Source organism: Salvelinus sp. IW2-2015, linkage group LG20, assembly GCF_002910315.2.
Source record: "Salvelinus sp. IW2-2015 linkage group LG20, ASM291031v2, whole genome shotgun sequence".
Classification (NCBI taxonomy): Eukaryota; Metazoa; Chordata; class Actinopteri; order Salmoniformes; family Salmonidae; genus Salvelinus; species Salvelinus sp. IW2-2015.
Window position 1 is genome coordinate 63641393 of NC_036860.1, and position 18909 is coordinate 63660301.

General features: G+C 41.2%; 1 protein-coding gene across 1 annotated transcript; it reads right to left on the reverse strand.

Annotated features, from left to right (window-relative positions):
- Positions 1-7850: 7850 nt before the first annotated feature.
- LOC111980054 (zinc finger protein 180-like) lies at positions 7851-9385 on the reverse strand. The gene has a single exon (XM_070449564.1). It carries the CDS (start codon positions 9225-9227, stop codon positions 8526-8528), a length of 702 nt encoding a protein of 233 aa, XP_070305665.1. The 5' UTR covers positions 9228-9385; the 3' UTR covers positions 7851-8525.
- Positions 9386-18909: the final 9524 nt, after the last annotated feature.

Sequence of the window (18909 nt, forward strand, 5' to 3'; positions counted from 1 at the left end):
CCAGTGACTCAGCCCCTGTAATAGGGTTAGAGGCAGAGAATCCCAGTGGAGAGAGGGGAACCGGCCAGGCAGAGACAGCAAGGGCGGTTCGTTGCTCCAGAACCTTTCCGTTCACCTTCACACTCCTGGGCCAGACTACACTCAATCATATGACCCACTGAAGAGATGAGTCTTCAGTAAAGACTTAAAGGTTGAGACCGAGTCTGCGTCTCTCACATGGGTAGGCAGACCATTCCATAAAAATGGAGCTCTATAGGAGAAAGCCCTGCCTCCAGCTGTTTGCTTAGAAATTCTTGGGACAATTAGGAGGCCTGCGTCTTGTGACCGTAGCGTACGTGTAGGAGCTTACGGCAGGAATACGGTGATGTACTGGAGAAAAACAGTCCGATATGCTCAGGGTTGATATCGCGCTGTGCAGACTGGCAGGTATTATCCAGGCTAAAAGCGTCTGTTGTCTGAGCTAAAAAGGTAAAGGCCGCTAGCAGTGGCTAACAATGACTAAATAGCTAGTAGCTAATTAGCTGGTTAGCTTCTGATGGAKGTTCTAAAACAATAGCAGATCCGTATCACATTGGGTGAGGCGTGTTGCCGGAAGGTATATTTAATTTAAAAATGGAAAAAGAGATTGAAATATATTGCAACATATACAAAAAAGACAAAAAAAACATAACATTTACAACAAACACGTCTTACTGCTAAGCCATCTTGGATTACAAGATGACTCTCAGTTAAAAGCCATTGGATTTAGCAAACTGAAATTATTTAGTATTTCTGTGCCCACGAAAACTGTTTTCCCAGCRTAACATAAGGAGCCACTAAATGATACATAGTTCGAGTGCATTTCAGAATACAAAAAAACTGTCAGACAGCAAGATCCAGTATTTAAATTGAAGTTCATCATATGACAAGCGTAACGTTATGACTATAACTACTGTTCCCTGAAGGAGGGAAACTAGGTACAACATACTGTTAAATCCACACGTTATGACTAGAACTACTGTTCCCTGAAGGAGGGAAACTAGGTACAACATACTATTAAATCCACACGTTATGACTATAACTACTGTTCCCTTTCAGTCAGTCAACTTCGGTACAACATACTATGGGGAAATAAAATCATTCCCCAACCGACCCAAATGGATCCTAAATGAAACGGCCCCTGGCAGACCACCCAGACCTGACCCTACAAGATGCGTCAGTTTTGTCAATTTATTCATTGTCTTTTGTTTGAAACACTCCTGTCAATGTTGAGTAAGGACACACACCTGATTACCCATATAGAAGTAGGATTAATCTACCTGGCCTGCACACAAATGTAGGCCTATAAATGTGCCCATTTGGGGATGTCTGATACTATTTCTCATTGTCTTAACGYTGCACCACTAATGAGTTGTGGAGCTTCTCAAAGTAATTTTTTCTTCRCCTCCAAACAGCAAGTAAACAAAGTCTAWTCAAAATCAATTGCGAATGACAATAGTTCCTCAAAGTATTTTYGTAAAATATTTCCAGCTCTCACCCTTTCGATAACACTCAGCATGAAAGGGAAAAATGTAATSCTCTGATCCAGTGTAAATGTCATAAAATACCTGATTACTTCTTATTCTTTGCGCAAATAGCCGACAGCTGTGTCTGTCCCAAACTCACTGGCGCGGGAAACTCTGAGGGCCCAGAATATTTTATATAATGTTGCATGCTTGCTATCTGGAGTTTTCGCCAACCCAGTTGATAGTTGATACAATGTTTCAAGTTCGTTGCAGACAGGCCATGTGCAGCCAATGTTATTTCTAGGATATTTATTTTTATCAGGATATTTTCTACCTGCAGGCTGCAATGTTTTTATTTGTTGGCATTATGTAGGCTATTTTTACATAGTTGCAATGGCAATAAAAGTTACTTTTAGATTTGTATAATTTTCATTTAGATTTATATAGAATGTAGATTAATCACAGACAATGATTTTGAGATACTATTATAAATTAAATGAATCTGTTCCACAAAAATGAGCATATGAAAATCATAACTTGCACGCAGATTGGTAGAAATGGTAAGATAAATTGGCACTCCAAATAGAAAAAGTTTGACGACCGCTGGTGTAGTCTATTACTGAAAACTTCAGGAACATAACGGCAGAATTTACGTCCAGCAACAGTGGGACGGAAGAGTTTTTCTTCTTCTGGTTAGGTTATATTGATGACTGGCTCCCTTGAGTAATTTGTGTATCCGTAATTATTTAACCTCTTAGCGCTATGGGTCAGTTTTTTTTTCTTTCAAATAACGTACCCAACGTAAACGGAAATTTTCTCTGGCCCGGATCGTAGAATATGCATATAATTTACAGATTAGGATAGAAAATACTCCAAAGTTTCCAAAACTGTCAAAATATTGTCTGTGAGAAAAATTATATTTATTCTGCAAGCGAAATCCTGAGAAAAATTAACCCGGAAGTGATATTTAAAAAAATATATTCTTTGTTTCCTTTCCCCTCTAACCTCCATTTAAAGAGGTATCAACCAGATTCTTTTTTTCAATGGCTTCCTCAGGCTGTGACCAGGCTTTAGACATAGTTTCAGGCTTTTATTYTGAAAAATTAGCGAGATGTTTCAAAAGAGGTCAGGTGTCCTCCGAATATTTCCTGCGAGCAAGAGAGGGGCTCCCCATTTTCCTTTTGTCTCTTAATGAATAGGTTATGCTCCGGTTGAAATATTATCGATTATGTTTGTTAAAGACAACCTGAGGTTTGATTATAAAAAACATTTTCAATGTTTCTACGACCATTTTCGGATACTTTTTGGGATTTGTCGAACGGAACACGGCTTTTTGATTTTCATCATAACGTCGCAACCCAAATGGCGTTTTTTTGTGATAAAAGTAATATTTATCGAACAAAAATAAGATTTGTTGTGTAACTGGGAGTCTCGTGAGTGGAAACATCTGAAGATTACTCTAAGGTAAGCGATTAATTTTATTGCTTTTCACACTTTCGTGACATGCTAATTTGGGGCTAGCTTATGTGCATTGAAAGTACACTCACAAAAGCTTGGATTTCTTTCGCTGTAAAATATATTTTCAAAATCTGACACCATAGGTGGATTAACAACAAGCTTAAGCTGTGTTTTGGTATATTTCACTTGTGATTGCATGATTAAAAATATTTTAGGAATATTTTTGAATTTGGCGCCCTGCAATTCAGCGGTTGTTTAGGAAAGTGAAACCCGTATTCGGTATCCGTAGATCAGAGAAGTTATCAACAGCGTGCTTAAAGCATCAGACAAGTTACGTACATATGTTGATTTTATTAAAACACATGGGGCGATTGGTAGATAAAACAGACGACTCTTGTTGACCAAGATTTATTTTAGTTGGGACAGCACTAGAAACAGCTTTTGGGCTCCCGAGTGGTGCAGCGGACACTGCATCTCCAGTGCTTGAGGCTCACTACAGACACCCTGATTCAAATCCAGGCTGTATCACAACCGGCCTTGATTGGGAGTCCCATAGGGCGGCGCACAATTGGCCAGCGTCGTCCGGGGTAGGTAGTCATTGTAAATAAGAATTTGTTCTGAACTGACTTGCCTAGTTAAAATAGGTTACATTTAAATAAATAAAAAATATTGTTTTATGAAAACCGTTTTCTACAAATCCGTCAAGGGACCAACTTTGAGAAGGTTTTAAAACAAAGGTTTCAAACCATTTCATGAATGTAATTGAATCTAGGTATTTTTAGCCTTTAACATAATGGTATGAAAAAAAGTGGCTGAATATTATACAATGACTTATCAACAGCTCTAACAATTTGACCTCCACAGGAAATCTTCACTGGCAATTCTAGAATATACTATATAGCCCGAAAACTGGTTAAACTATCATTATGACATCATGGATGGATTATAGAATATACTATATAGCCTAGAAACTGGTTAAACTATCATTATGACATCATGGACGCAATTCAGAATATACTATGACTAGTTAGCCTAGAAACCTGGTTAAACTATCATTATGAAATCATGGATGGCCAGTCTTTGTATTCATAGTGTAGTGAATTCAGGGGGTAGCCCTGAGCTGAACTCAAACCTGGGTCCAGCGACTGTCAAGCCAACACCTTATAACTGTTACGCCAAAATTTCTGAACTTCTTGACGAGGTCGCTAGGTGTTGGGTTACGGTTGCTACAATAGCTTTCTCTATGAATTTGAGAGTGGTTACACTTCTCCTTCCCCCATCCCTCAGCTGTTTACCAAACAAAGCCTCTGGGCAGCCATTTTGTTTCTCTTTAAAAAAAACACACAACCCAGCAATMTGCAGTTCAAACAATAACAAATCTGTCATTCCACCACTGCTTTTGGTAATACGATGATGGGGTTGGAGAAATGTAACTACTTTCAAAATTCATATACAGACCTATGGATGCAAGGACTGACCATCCATGATTTCAACATTATAGTTTTAGCCATGTTGAGGCTTTACAGTGTTGATTWACATTGTTTCTAAACATTTTAGTAAAAAAAAAGCTTATTTGGGGTTCTGATGGGGTACAACAGTTGAACTAAGCTCATGAGGCATGTGTTATATTCTTCAAGAATCAATGGCTATAAAAAAAATAATTTAAAAGTTACAATATGGATGTAGCAATTGCAGATTTCCGCTTTAACACCAAACATCAGTTCAACAACTGCAGAGTTTGTGCCTCTGTTTTTAAGACAGTACTTACTAGTATTAATCAGGGAACGGTTTCTCAAAACCATCTTATGGCTAAGTTCAGCGTTAGAACCATTGGATGCCTTAAGATGCGTTTGGGAAACCGGGCCCAGATATTCAGTTTCCTCCTCTTCTTCCTCCTCCTTTTTCGATGTAACAGTCATCTCCCCCTCCTCTTTCACTCCAAAAACTGTAACCTCCTCCTCTTTCACTCTGAACGCGTCTTTTTCTTCTTTCACGGTAACAGCCTCACCCTCGACTTCTTGTTTTACTGTGATATCCTCCTCCTTCTCCTCTTTCACGAGAGTTTCTTTCTCCGTCCAGCAGACCCCTCTTCTTTAGCAGGAGAGTAGCTTATTGACCTCATGGTCGGAGATCTTAGCTAGCTTAACCAGTCYGCTAGCTGACTAATAACAACACCGTACATATGAAATTAAATCGGATAACTAACTAGACGTTCGGCTATTTTGGCTAGCAAGCTACCGAGGTGGCTGACTAACTGTTGCTGCTGTTGAAAGAAGCGTTCCGTCCACTAGATTATACGTCACACTAGCAGCATTGCCTTAAAGTCGCACATCGTCATCTGCTGACTGGAGTGGGTAAAGCAGTTGAGTAAAATGTATATTTAATTTTCAGACAAAAAGCTAAAGTGAAGGACGCAAGAGTTTTTACTCACCAGTGTAACAAAACAGTGTGGTCAAAGACTTAGTAACTTAGTTGTATTGAAGATCTGGTTACCTATAAGTACAAACAGTCATGTTTTTGCGTCATTACATATTTATTCACTTATTTCCAGATATCTTCGAAACTATCCACAATGCACTATTTATCAATGTCATATGGAGGATCTACTCTGTGCTACCGAGTTTGTATGCTAGCTCGGTAGCTAGCTCAAGCTTGCAAATGTTAGCCACACCTCATGCTTTCCATCTACTGTGTGGTTGTGTTATCTAGTGGGAACCTGTTAGTATGGTAGGCTCTAGTGCCATCTTGCCGTGGTCACAAAAGGAAAGAGAAAATCACACCTGCTTGCTCCTTTTTGTTATGTTAACTTTTCGGTAGGGATGTTTGATTCCGGAGATACTAGGCATGCATCGAAATCGCTAAGCAGTATACTTCAAAGCAGTGTACCGATGCCTGTATCACTTTATCAGCAGCACTTGATCAATGACGTCTGAAGATTMATTTCATCGAACAACCACCTGATTGGTTTGATATTGGGCTGGTTCGACACTGCAGGCGACTGCCAACTGAGTGATCTACAAATCGCCTTGCATCATAAATAACTACTCATTGTTATTTATAAATCAGTCAACCAGTCACCATGTACCCACAATGCAACATGGATTTGATCCTCTCGAACATGGTCAGTGGTTCAGTAGATGACATAAAGGCTACGCTGCGCACGCTCTACGGCGTGTGGGACGTCATCTATAATAATAAGACAGTTCTAAATTCTGTGTTGCTCAAACCTACATTACCGTTCAAAAGTTTGGGGTCAATTAGAAATGTCCTTGTTTTCCATGAAAACATACATAAAATGAGTTGCAAAATGAATAGGAAATATAGTCAAGACTTTGACAAGGTTATAAATAATGATTTATAATTGGAATAATAATTGTGTCCTTCAAACTTTGCTTTTGTCAATGAATCYTCCATTTGCAGCAATTATAGCCTTGCAGACCTTTGGCATTCTAGTTGTCAATATGTTGAGGTAATCTGAAGAGATTTCACCCCATGCTTCCTGCAGCACCTCCCACAAGTTGGATTGGCTTGATGGGCACTTCTTACGTGTCATACGGTCAAGCTGCTCCCACAACAGCTCAATAGGGTTGAGATCCGGTGACTGTGCTGACCCACTCCATTATAGACAGAATACCAGCTGACTGCTTCTTCCCTCAATAGTTCTTGCATAGTTTGGAGCTGTGCTTTAGGTCATTGTCCTGTTGTAGGAGAAATTGGCTCCAATTAAGCGCCGTCCACAGGGTATGGCATTGCAAAATGGAGTGATAGACTTCCTTCTTCAGTGGAGTGATAGCCTTCCTTCTTCCTTCTTCATCCCTACTGCCTCTGATCTGACAGACTCACTAAACAGAGAACATCCCTGGTCGTCCCTACTGCCTCTGGTCTGACGGACTCACTAAACAGAGAACATCCCTGGCCGTCCCTACTGCCTCTGACCTGACGGACTCACTAAACAGAGAACATCCCTGGTCGTCCCTACTGCATCTGATCTGACTGACTCACTAAACACAAATGCTTTGTTTGTAAATTATGTCTGAGTGTTGGAGTGTGCCCCTGGCTATCCGTAAATAAATAAAAAACAAGAAAATGGTGCCATCTGGTTTGCTTAATATATGGAATTTGAAATGATTTATWCTTTTACTTTTGATACTTAAGTATATTTAAAACCAAATACTTTTAGACTTTTACTCAAGTAATATTTTACTGGGTAACTTTCTATTGAGGTATCTATGCTTTTACTCAAATATGACAATTGGGTACTTTTTCCAMGACTGATCATGAGTCTAGTCTGGTCTCCTTCGACACGGTTAACCTTATTATGAGTCTAATCTGGTCACCTTCAACATGGTTAGCCTCATAATGAGTCTAATCTGGTCTCCTTCAACATGGTTAGCCTCATTATGAGTCTAATCTGGTCTCCTTCAACATTGTCAGCCTCATTATGAGTCTAATCTGGTCTCCTTTGACATGGTTAGCCTCATTATGAGTCTATAATATAAGCCAATACTAATCCATCATGTCTGCATTGGACACGCCTATGGGCCGGCAGGTAGCCTAGTGGTTAGAGCATTGGGCCAGAAACCAAAAGATTGGTGGATCCCGAGCTGACAAGGTAAAAATCTGTCGTTCTGCCCCTGAACAAGGCAGTTAACCGACTGTTCCCCGGTAGGCCGTCATTGTAAATAAGAATTGGTTCTTAACCGTCTTGCCTAGTTAAATAAAGCTTAAAATAATTTTAAATGTAGCAGAATTAAATACCCACAACATTCATTCTGTGGGTACTAGATTGACTCAGTTGACAGTCAGCCAGACATTGATTGTGCATCAATATCATCAGACTAAATTAGAGTAACAACCAAATAAAACAGACAAACAGGGAATGTTCAATGACCCAAAAAGACACTCTAGTTCATTCTGTGAATCAACCCTTTATTTCATATCATAAAGAACACCTGTGGAAATGGGCAGTGGATGTAGACATCCCCCTGACTCCAAAACAAGACATGATTGAATAGTTGAATAGTGTCTAATCCAAATAATCAGCACAATGTCAGGTGTTAGTGCATGGCTGGAACAGAAATCTGCACACCCAGTAGCTAGATTTCTAGCAGCAAGGTTGGCCATGCATTTTCTAGGTCTATGCATCGTTGCTTTAACAGTATTGGTGTAGTCATACAACTTATTCTAACAGTAAACCAATAGCATATTCAGAGCATTTAGAAAGTATTCAGACCCCTTGACTTTTTACACATGTTGCTACGTTACCGCCTTATTCTAAAATTGATTAAATAATATTGTTTTCCAAATCAATCTACAAACAATAACCCATAATGACAACGTTTATGATTGTACATTGTGACATCACTAAAATACTCCTACTACAATGTTTAAACATTCTACATTGTGAAATTATTTCATTGATATCATGAAACAACTCCATGTATTTTCTGATGTTTATTTAGAGATCTTTTATCGTAGAATCTCTTCCCACATTGATCACAGCAAGGATTCTCTCCTGTGTGTGTTCTCTGGTGCACAATCAGATGGCTAGATGTAGTAAAACTCTTCCCACATTGATCACAGCTATAAGGTTTCAATCCTGTGTGTTCTCTGGTGTGATACCAGGTTGCTTGACCGAGTACAACTCTTCCCACATTGCTTACAGCTATAAGGTTTCTCTCCTGTGTGTGTTCTCTGGTGTAAAATCAAATGGCTAGATGTAACAAAACTCTTCCCACATTGAGTACAGCTATAAGGCTTCTCTCCTGTGTGTGTTCTCTGGTGTATAGTCAGATGACTAGATGTAGTAAAACTCTTCCCACATTGATCACAGCTATAAGGTTTCTCTCCTGTGTGTGTTCTCTGGTGTGAAACCAGGCTGCTTGACTGAGTAAAACTCTTCCCACATTGATCACAGCTATAAGGTTTCTCTCCTGTGTGTGTTCTCTGGTGTGATACCAGGTTGCTTGACTGAGTAAAACTCATCCAACATTGATTACAGCTATAAGGTTTCTCTCCTGTGTGTTTTCTCTGGTGTGATACCAGGCTGCTTGAGCTAGTAAAACTCTTCTCACATTGATTACAGCTATAATGTTTCTCTCCTGTGTGTGCTCTCAGATGTACTATCAGGCAGCTTGAGCTAGTAAAACTCTTCCCACATTGAATACAGCTATAAGGTTTCTCTCCTGTGTGTGCTCTCAGATGTACTATCAGKCCGTTTGAGCGAGTAAAACTCTTCCCACATTGATCACAGCTATAAGGTTTCTCTCCAGTGTGAATTCTCATGTGTACTTTTAGTGAATTTGATCTTAAGTAACTCTTCCCACAGTCAGAGCAGCGATGAGATTTCTTCCCTGTGGGTCTCCGCTGATGTTTCTTGAGGTGCTCTGATGTGGAGAGACTCTTCTCTGCCTCGTCATCTTCATGATGTTATGTTGTAGAGACTCCCCAGAGGCTCCACCGTAGTCAGTCTCTCTCCTAGAGTCAGACAGATCGGTTAAAGGGACATACAACAGAAATCCACTATTAAGGTGATGCCAACATGATAGATGATGTTGTACAACAATTGACGTCTGTAAGATGTTAATATCTTAAAACGGGTCAAGTGAGCAAACAGCCATTATTTTAGTCCTTGTTTTCACATTACTAGTAACATCGATGATGTAGGCTAGAAATAAGATAAGTTGTTGAAATCCTAAGCAGGTGCCCAGACGGACTTTTGGTCTCCAATATAGGCCCCTTTTCTGTGTTTGCTAAAAATTGGCGCATGAGGGCGATGCACCGCAATTTGGTTGCAGGAAAACTCCCTCCATGCTAATGCGGAAACCACTATGTTATAGAAATTATAGTTATACAAATACCATAGACCTACTTGTAGGACCCATAACTTCACCCTAACAATAAACACAAAGATTCAGGATTATCATTTAATAATTTCAGTGAAACATTGGAACTAAAATGTCTGTTCATGACATTTTCAACAGATTTGTGAAATTCCCGACTAGGCCTACCTCTGTAAATGTGGTTGTTCCATTCTAAATGTTCTGAATAAGAAAATAGCTCTGTGTGTTGTTAACAATAAGCCTATCCATCAAGGAGAACGTTCTCTACACATTATGAGCTAAGTATCTTCGATGTCCAAACGGCTAAAGGAGGGCCTCGGGTAATCAGGGCAGACAATAACAATAAATTTGTTAGGATGTTGGAATCCAACATGGAGGCACGGCATAATTGTCTTTTACGAGTATGATGAGGCACTTTGGTTTGTTGTATGACATCGTGATGTTTGTCCCATTTGGACTGGCATTCAGAAAATTTTCTGGATCAAGCTTATGATAGTTGAATATCGTGCTAAACTAAACAGCTTACAGTAATTAAGTATTGTGTATTTTGAAGGAACCCGCGTTAATGACAGTATCGATTCGGGTGTTTGTCACAAAGTTAAGGTGACTTCCTCGGGTTAGAACCATTGAATTAGCCAAACTCTGAATGATTTAGGATTTCTGTTCCCATCGAAAACTGTTTTCCCTGCATACAATAAGACACTAAAGTACAGTTAGAAGTGCATGTCAGAGACTGAATACAAAAACTGTCCCACAGCAAGAACCATTTAAGTTGAAGTTCATCATATGAACAAGCTTAACGTTATTGATATAACTACTGTTCTTGAGGTGGGAAACTAATACAACATACTATTAAATCCACACGTTATGAACTATAACTAATGTCTGCGAAGGAGGAAAAACTTAGGTCAACATCTGGTTTTCCCCCGTTATGACTATACTACTAGTTCCCTGATGGAGGGAAACGAGGTACAACATACTATTAAATCGGTGCATGGGACGCCACGCTCCAACAGGCGATGAGGCGTGAGTCTCAATTTATTCTTAAATTAGCATGAACAGTAATTAAAGTCATAAAGTTACACTCCTTCAGTCGGTCAACTTCGGTAACAACATACTAGGGGGGAAATTACAAATCATTCCCCACCGACCCAACGGAATACTAAATGAAACGGTCCCTGGCAGACCCACCCAGATTTGACCCCGCAAGGATAGTCAGTTTTTGGCAATTTATTCCATTGTTGTTATGTTTGAAACATCCTTGTCAAATGTTGAGTAAGAAACAACACTGATTTACTCATATCGAAGTAGGGTTTAGTCTACCTGGGCTGCACACAAAATGTAGGCCTATAAATGTGCCCATTTGGGGATGTCCTGATTAGTATTCTTTGCTGGTGTAGACCTATTACCAGAAACTTATAGAGCATAACGATGCTTGGTGTAGCTATTACCAGAAACTAAAGGAGCATAACGACTGCTGGTTGTAGTCCTATTACCAGAACATAGGAGCATACGACTGCTGGTGTAAGCCTATACAGGCCATAGGAGCTACCTCAGAATTTTCAAAGGCCAGCATGCAGCGGGGAGGTAGCTAAGGAAGAGGTTTTTGTCTGATGGTAGGCAATCTTGTTTTCAAGGTTGTCATCAATAGCCCATAATGACAAAGTGAAACAGGTAAAAACAAGAAAATACTCTTATTTACATAAGTATTCAACCTTTTGCTATGAACTAAAAATTGCTTTTCAGGTTGCATCTTGTTTCCATTAATCATCCTTGAAGATGTAGTCATCTGTTCGGGTCCACCTGCGGTAAAATTAAATTGATTGGGATATGATTTGGAAGGCAGACACCTGGTCCTATATATGGTCCACAAATGACAGTGCATGTTCAGAGCGAACAAAGCCATTGAGGTCAAGGACACTGTCCCTAGAGCTTCCAGACAGGATTGTGGTCGAGGCACAGATCTTGGGGAAGGGTACAACAAAAAAAATCTGCAGCAATTGAAGTCCCCCAAGACACAGTGCCTCCATCCATTCTTAAATGGAAATACTTTCCTAGAGCTGCGTCACCTGGCCCCAAACTGAGCGATCGGGAGAAGGCCTATGGTCAGGGAGATGACAAAAACTGATGGTCACTCTGACAAGAGCTCCAAGAGTTCTCTGTGGAGATGGGAGAACTTCCAGAAGGAACAAACCATCTCTTCAGACTCCCCAATCAGACCATTTATGGTAGAGTGGCCAGATGGAAAGCCCACTCCTCAGTAAAGGCACATGACAGCCTGCTCGGGAGTTTGGCCAAAAAGGCACCTCAAGACTCTCAGACCATGAGAAACAGATTCTATGGCCTTGATGAAAACCAAGATTGAAACTCTTTGGCTGATGCGGNTATACCTCTGAGTTTGGCCAAAAATGCACCTAAAATGACCTTTCAGACCTATGAGAAACAAGATTCTCTGGTCTGATGAAACCAAGACTTAACTCTTTGGCCTGAATGCCAAGCATCCACGTTTGGAATAAACCTGGCAACCACCCGACGGTGAAGCATGGTTGAGCAGCATCATGCTGTGCGGGGATGTTTTTCAATGGCAAGGGACGGGAGAGACTAGTCAGGATTGGGATAGATGAACAGAGTAAAGTACAGAGAGATCCTTGATGAAAAACCCCTACTCCAGAGCACTCAGGACCTCAGACTGGGGTGACGGTTCACCTTACCAACAGGGACAACGACCCTAAGCACACAGCTAAGACCAACGCAGGAGTGGCTTCAGGACAAGTCTCTGAATGTCCTTGAGTGGCTCAGCCAGAGCCCGGACTTGAAACCCGATTGAACCATCTCTGGGGAGACCTGAAAATAGCTGGCAAGCAACACTTCCCCATCCAACCTGACAGAGAGATCTGCAGAGAAGAATGGATAAACTCCCCAAATACAGGTGTGCCAAGCTTGTAGCGTCATACCAAAACAAGAAAATCAATGCTGTAATCACTGCCAAAGGTGCTTCAACAAAGTTACTGAGCTGAAAGGTTTGAATATTTCATGTAAAATGTGATATTTCAGTTGTTTTCTTTTATACATTGCTACATTTGCGTTTTTGTAATTATGGCGGTATTGTGTGTAAGATTAATGAGGCAAAAAAAAATTTGAATCCAAATTTTAGAATAAGGCTGTAACGTAACCAATATGGGAAAAAATCAAGGGGTCTGAATACTTTCCAAAAAATGCACTATTACGTATTATGCACCCCTAAATATGTTCCTATTAACAGAACCCTCAATTGGATTTTTTGTTGAATCAAGCAAAAACCCCAGGGGTTCTTATTCACTACCCCCTCTCCTTTTATCTAACTTCTGTGTTGTTGTCTGTGTGTCGACACTCGCTTTGCTATTAATCTTGGCCATCGGCGCACGTTGTAACATGAGACACTATTTCTCAAAACCTGGACCTACCTCGGTTAAAATAAAGAAAACTGTTTCCAGCTACTGCTATAAAAAACTGGTCACTCCTACCTTGGTTAAATAAAGAACTGGTTCTCAACTGGGCGCCCGTAACCTGTAAAATTGGTTTTATGGCCACTGTAATAAAGAAACTTGTTCTCAAACTAGCCTACCTGGTTAAATATAGAACTTGTTTCTTCAATAGCTCTAAACCTGGTTTAAATAAAAGAACTTGTTCTCAACTAGGCTACCTGGGTTAAATTAAAGAAACTTGTTCTCAACTGGCCTACCTGCGTTAAAATAAAGAACTTAGATTCCAAAACTGTCTACCTGTAAAATATAGAACTTGTTCTCAACTAGCACTACCTGGTTAAATAAAGAACTTGTTTCTCAACTGGCCTACCTGGTTAAATATAGAACTTGTTCTCAACTAGACCTACCTGTTAAATAAAAACTTGTTCCAACTAGCCTACCTGGTTAAATATAAGAACTTGTCTCAATTGGCCTACCTGGTTTAAATATAGAACTGTCTCAACTAGCCTACCTGGTTAAATATAGAACTTGTTCTCAACTAGCCTACCGGGTTAAATAAAGAACTGTTTCTCCAACTATCCTGACCTGGCTTAAATAAAGAACTTGTTTCTCAACTGGCCTACCTGAATATAAATATAGAACTTTTCTCAACTAGCCTACCTGGGTAAATTAAACGAACTGTTCCCTCAACCGGCCCTACCTGGTAAATATAGAACTTGTTCTCAACTAGCCTACCTTGGTTAAATAAAGAACTTTTCTCAACTGGCCTACCTGGTTAAATATAGAACTTGTTCTCAAACTAGCCTACCCTGGCTTAAATAAAGAACTTTGTTCCAACTGGCCTACCTGGTTAAATATAGAACTGGTTCCCTCAACTAGCCTTCACCTGGTTAAATGATAGAAACTTGTTCTCAACTAGCCTAACCTGGGGTTAAACTAAAAGAACTTGTTCTCATACTAGGCCTACCATGGGTTAAAGATAGAACTTGTTCTCAACTAGCACTACCTGGTTTAAAAAAGAACTTGTTCTTCAACTAGTGTAAAAACATTTAGGAACACCTCTCTTCCATGACATGGTGAACCCAGGTGAAAGCTATATTCCTTATTGATTCACTTGTTAAAATCCACCAATCAGTGTAGATGAAGTGAGGAGACAGGTTTAAAGAAGGATTTTTTTAAGCCTTGCAGACAATTGAGATTGTGGGATTTGTTATGTGTGCCATTCAGGAGGGTGATGGGCAGACAAAAGATTTAAAGTGCCTTGAACGGGGTATGGTAGTAGGTGCCAGGCGCACCGGTTGAGCTGTCGTCAAGAACTTGCAACCGGTGCGGGTTTTTCATGCTCAACACAGTTTCGCGTTTGTATCAAGAATAGTCCACCGCCCAAAGGACATCCAGACAACTTGACACAACTGTGGAAGCACTGGAGCCAACATGGTCCAGCATCCCTGCTGGAACGCTTTCAACACCTTGTAGAGTCCAAATGCCCGAATAACTATGAGGCATGTTCTGAGGACAAAATGGGTTTGCAACTCAAGGGTTCCTAATTTTTGTTACAACTCAGTGTATATGGAACCAATTGTGGTCCTAATATAAACCTTAAAGGGTGCCATAATAAAAGCCAAGTATAGAACCCTTCTCGTTCTATCCAGAACCTAGTGTACTCTCTTATTCTCCTTTGTTAAAACCTCTTTTATTCTTCTGTCGCCTCTACACTGACTCCTTGGCCCCCTCTCCACTGTCTCCTTGCCCCATCTCACTGTCTCCTTGCCCCCCCTCTCTCTCTCCCCCCCCTCTCTCTTTCGCTCTCTCTCCCTTCCCCTTCTCTTTTCTCTCTCTCTCCCTCCCCCTTCTCTTTGCTCTCTCTCTCCCTGCCCCTCTCGCTTCTCTCTTCTTCCCTTCCCCTCTCTCTTTCTCTCTCTTACCCGCTCTCCCTTCCCTCTCTCTTTTCTCTCTCTCTCTCCCTTACCCTCTCTCTTCTCTCTATCTCCCTTCCCCTCTCTCTTTTCTCTCTCTCTCTCCCTTCCCCCTTCCCCCTCCACTTTTCTCTCTCTCTCTCCCTTCCAACCTCTCTGAGGAATAGCTTCCGTCTGGCCACTCTACCATAAAAGCCTGATTGGTGGAGTGCTGCAGAGATGGTTGTCCTTCTGAAAGGTTCTCCCATCTCCACAGAGGAACTCTGGAGCTCTGTCAGAGTGACCATTGGGTTCTTGGTCACCTCCCTGACCAAGGCCCTTCTCCCCCATTGCTCAGTTTTGCCGGTCGGCCAGCTCTAGGAGGATTCTCGGAGTTCTACGGACCATTCCTTCAACCTCATGGCTTGGTTTTTGCTCTGACATGCACTGTCAATTGTGAGACCTTATATAGACAGGTGAGTGCCTTTTCGAAATCATGTCCAATCAATTGAATTTACCACAGGTAAACTCCAATCAAGTTGCAGAAACATCTCAAGGATGATCAATGGAAACAGGATTTAACTGAGCTTAATTTCCAGTTTCATAGCAAAGGGTCTGAATACTTATGTAAATAAGGTATGGAAGAGGATTGCGCCACTGRTAACAAAATGAGATCAACATGTGTGATCTAGACTAGTGAAAATAAAAAATATTGTTCAAAGATGAATCACATTCACCATAATGCTATAACTTACTACCATGTTATATTGATTCATGGAAACTATGGTTAATGCTATAACACCCCTACTCATACAGATGTTCAGCTAAACATACCACAGGTAGCCTACTCTAAAAAATCTCATACAAATCCCTAATTCAAAACCATTTTAATGTCCCCATTGATTCCTCCTGCTGGTACATTGTGTTGTGTGTTGGGACACAACAGCCCATATTACTAAACTAGAGAGGTAGAGGGAGGGAGAGAGAGAGGAAGAGGGACCGTGTGAATGAGAAGGAGACAGAGAGAGGTAGAGGGAGGGAGAGCGAGAGAGAGATGGACAGAGTGAATGAGAGGGAGACAGAGAGAGGTAGAGGGAGGGAGAGAGAGAGTGTCACGCCCTGACCTTAGAGATCATTTTTATGTCTCTATTTTGGTTTGGTCAGGACATGAGTTGGGGTGGGCATTCTATGTTTTGTGTTTCTATGATTTTCTATTTCTATGTTTTGGCCGGGTATGGTTCTCAATCAGGGACAGCTGTCTATCGTTGTCTCTGATTGAGAACCATACTTAGGTAMCTCTTTTTTCCACCTGTGTTTGTGGGAAGTTGACTTTTGTTTAGGGCACATAGCCTGTAGCTTCACGGTTAGTTTTTGTCGTGTTTGTTGTTTTGTTCGGCGTCATTTTTATCAATAAAGAGAAAATGTACGCTCACCACGCTGCACCTTGGTCCTCTTTTGTCGACAGGCGTGACAGAGAGAGAGACAGAGACAGAGACAGAGTGAATGAGATGGAGACAGGGAGAGAGAGAGAGGGACAGAGTGAATGAGAAGGAGACAGAGAGAGGTAGAGGGAGGGAGAGAGAGAGAGAAGGAGGGACAGAGTGAATGAGGAGACAGAGAGAGGGAGCGGGAGGGAGAGAGAGAGAAAGAGGGACAAAGTGAATGTGAAGGAGACAGAGAGGGAACGGACGGGAGGGAGGGAGTGAGTGAGGAAGGTAGAGGGAGAGCGAGAAAGACAGTGAGGGAGAGGGAGGGAGATAGAGCCGTGTCATGTTGTGCAGTACTGGCACATCGATGTCACCCTCATGCTAATATCGCATGTCTGACTCACTGTAGAACAGAGAGGATAATCCATAGAAAGCTGCAGGGCCCGTGTGGGAAAGAAGAACAGTGAGAATGTAACTGAGGAGATACCCACAGACCTGATTAAACTATGTCTGGAATATTTGGGGGGNAGTTCTTTATTTAACCAGGTAGGCCAGTTGAGAACCAGTTCTTTATTTAACCAGGTAGGCCAGTTGAGAACAAGTTCTCATGTACAACTGCGACCTGGCCAAGATAAAGCAAAGCAGTGCGACACAGACAACAACACAGAGTTACATAAAAGAGAGAGGGGGATAAGTGAATAAGAACCCCTGGGGTTCTGATCAACAAAAAATCCAAAGGGTTCTGTATAGAACATTTAGGGGTGCCATATACGTATAGTGCATTTGGAAAGTATTCAGACCCCTTGAATTTTTCCACATATTGTTACGTTACAGCCTTATTCTAAAATTGATTCAAATTTTTTCGCCTCATTAATCTACACACAATACCCCATAATTACAAACGCAAATGTAGCAAATGTATAAAAAGAAAACAACTGAAATATCACATTTACATGAATATTCAGACCCTTCACTCAGTACTTTGTTGAAGCACCTTTGGCAGTGATTACAGCATTGATTCTTCTTGGGTATGACGCTACAAGCTTGGCACACCTGTATTTGGGGAGTTTATCCCATTCTTCTCTGCAGATCCTCTCTGTCAGGTTGGATGGGGAGTGTTGCTGCACAGCTATTTTCAGGTCTCCCCAGAGATGTTCAATCGGGTTCAAGTCCGGGCTCTGGCTGGGCCACTCAAGGACATTCAGAGACTRGTCCTGAAGCCACTCCTGCGTTGTCTTYGCTGTGTGCTTAGGGTCGTTGTCCTGTTGGAAGGTGAACCGTCACCCCAGTCTGAGGTCCTGAGRGCTCTGGAGRAGGTTTTCATCAAGGATCTCTCTGTACTTTACTCTGTTCATCTATCCCCCAATCCTGACTAGTCTCCCCGTCCCTGCCATTGAAAAACATCCCCACAGCATGATGCTGCCGGTATTTGTGTCCCAACACCAACACAATGTACCAGCAGGAGGAATCAATGGGGACATTAAAATGGTTTTGAATTAGGGATTTGTATGAGATTTTTGAGAGTAGGCTACCTGTGGTATGTTTAGCTGAACATCTGTATGAGTAGGGGTGTATAGCATTAACCATAGTTTCCATGAATCAATATAACATGGTAGTAAGTTATAGCATTATGGTGAATGTGATTCATACTTTGAACATATATTTTTATTTTCACTAGTCTAGATCACACATGTTGATTCTCATTTTGTTAAGCAGTGGCGCAATCCTCTTCCATACCTTATTTACATAAGTATTCAGACCCTTTGCTATGAAACTGGAAATTAAGCTCAGTTAAATCCTGTTTCCATTGATCATCTTTGAGATGTTTCTGCAACTTGATTGGTGTTACCTGTGGTAAATTCAATTGATTGGCATGATTTCGAAAAGGCACTCACCTGTCTATATAAGGTCTCACATTGACAGTGCATGTCAGAGCAAAAACCAAGCCATGAGGTTGAAGAATGGTCCGTAGAGCTCCGAGAATCCTCCTAGAGCTGGCCGACCGGCAAAACTGAGCAATGGGGGAGAAGGGCCTTGGTCAGGGGGTGACCAAGACCCAATGGTCCTCTCTGAGAGCTCCAGAGTTCCTCTGTGGAGATGGGAGAACCTTTCAGAAGGACAACCATCTCTGCAGCACTCCACCAATCAGGCTTTTATGGTAGAGTGGCCAGACGGAAGCTATTCCTCGGAGTTTGCCAAAATGCACCTAAATGACTTTCAGACCATGAGAAACAAGATTCTCTGGTCTGATGAAATCAAGATTGAACTCTTTGGCCTGAATGCCAAGCATCACGTTTGGAATAAACCTGGCACCATCCCGACGGTGAAGCATAGGTGGT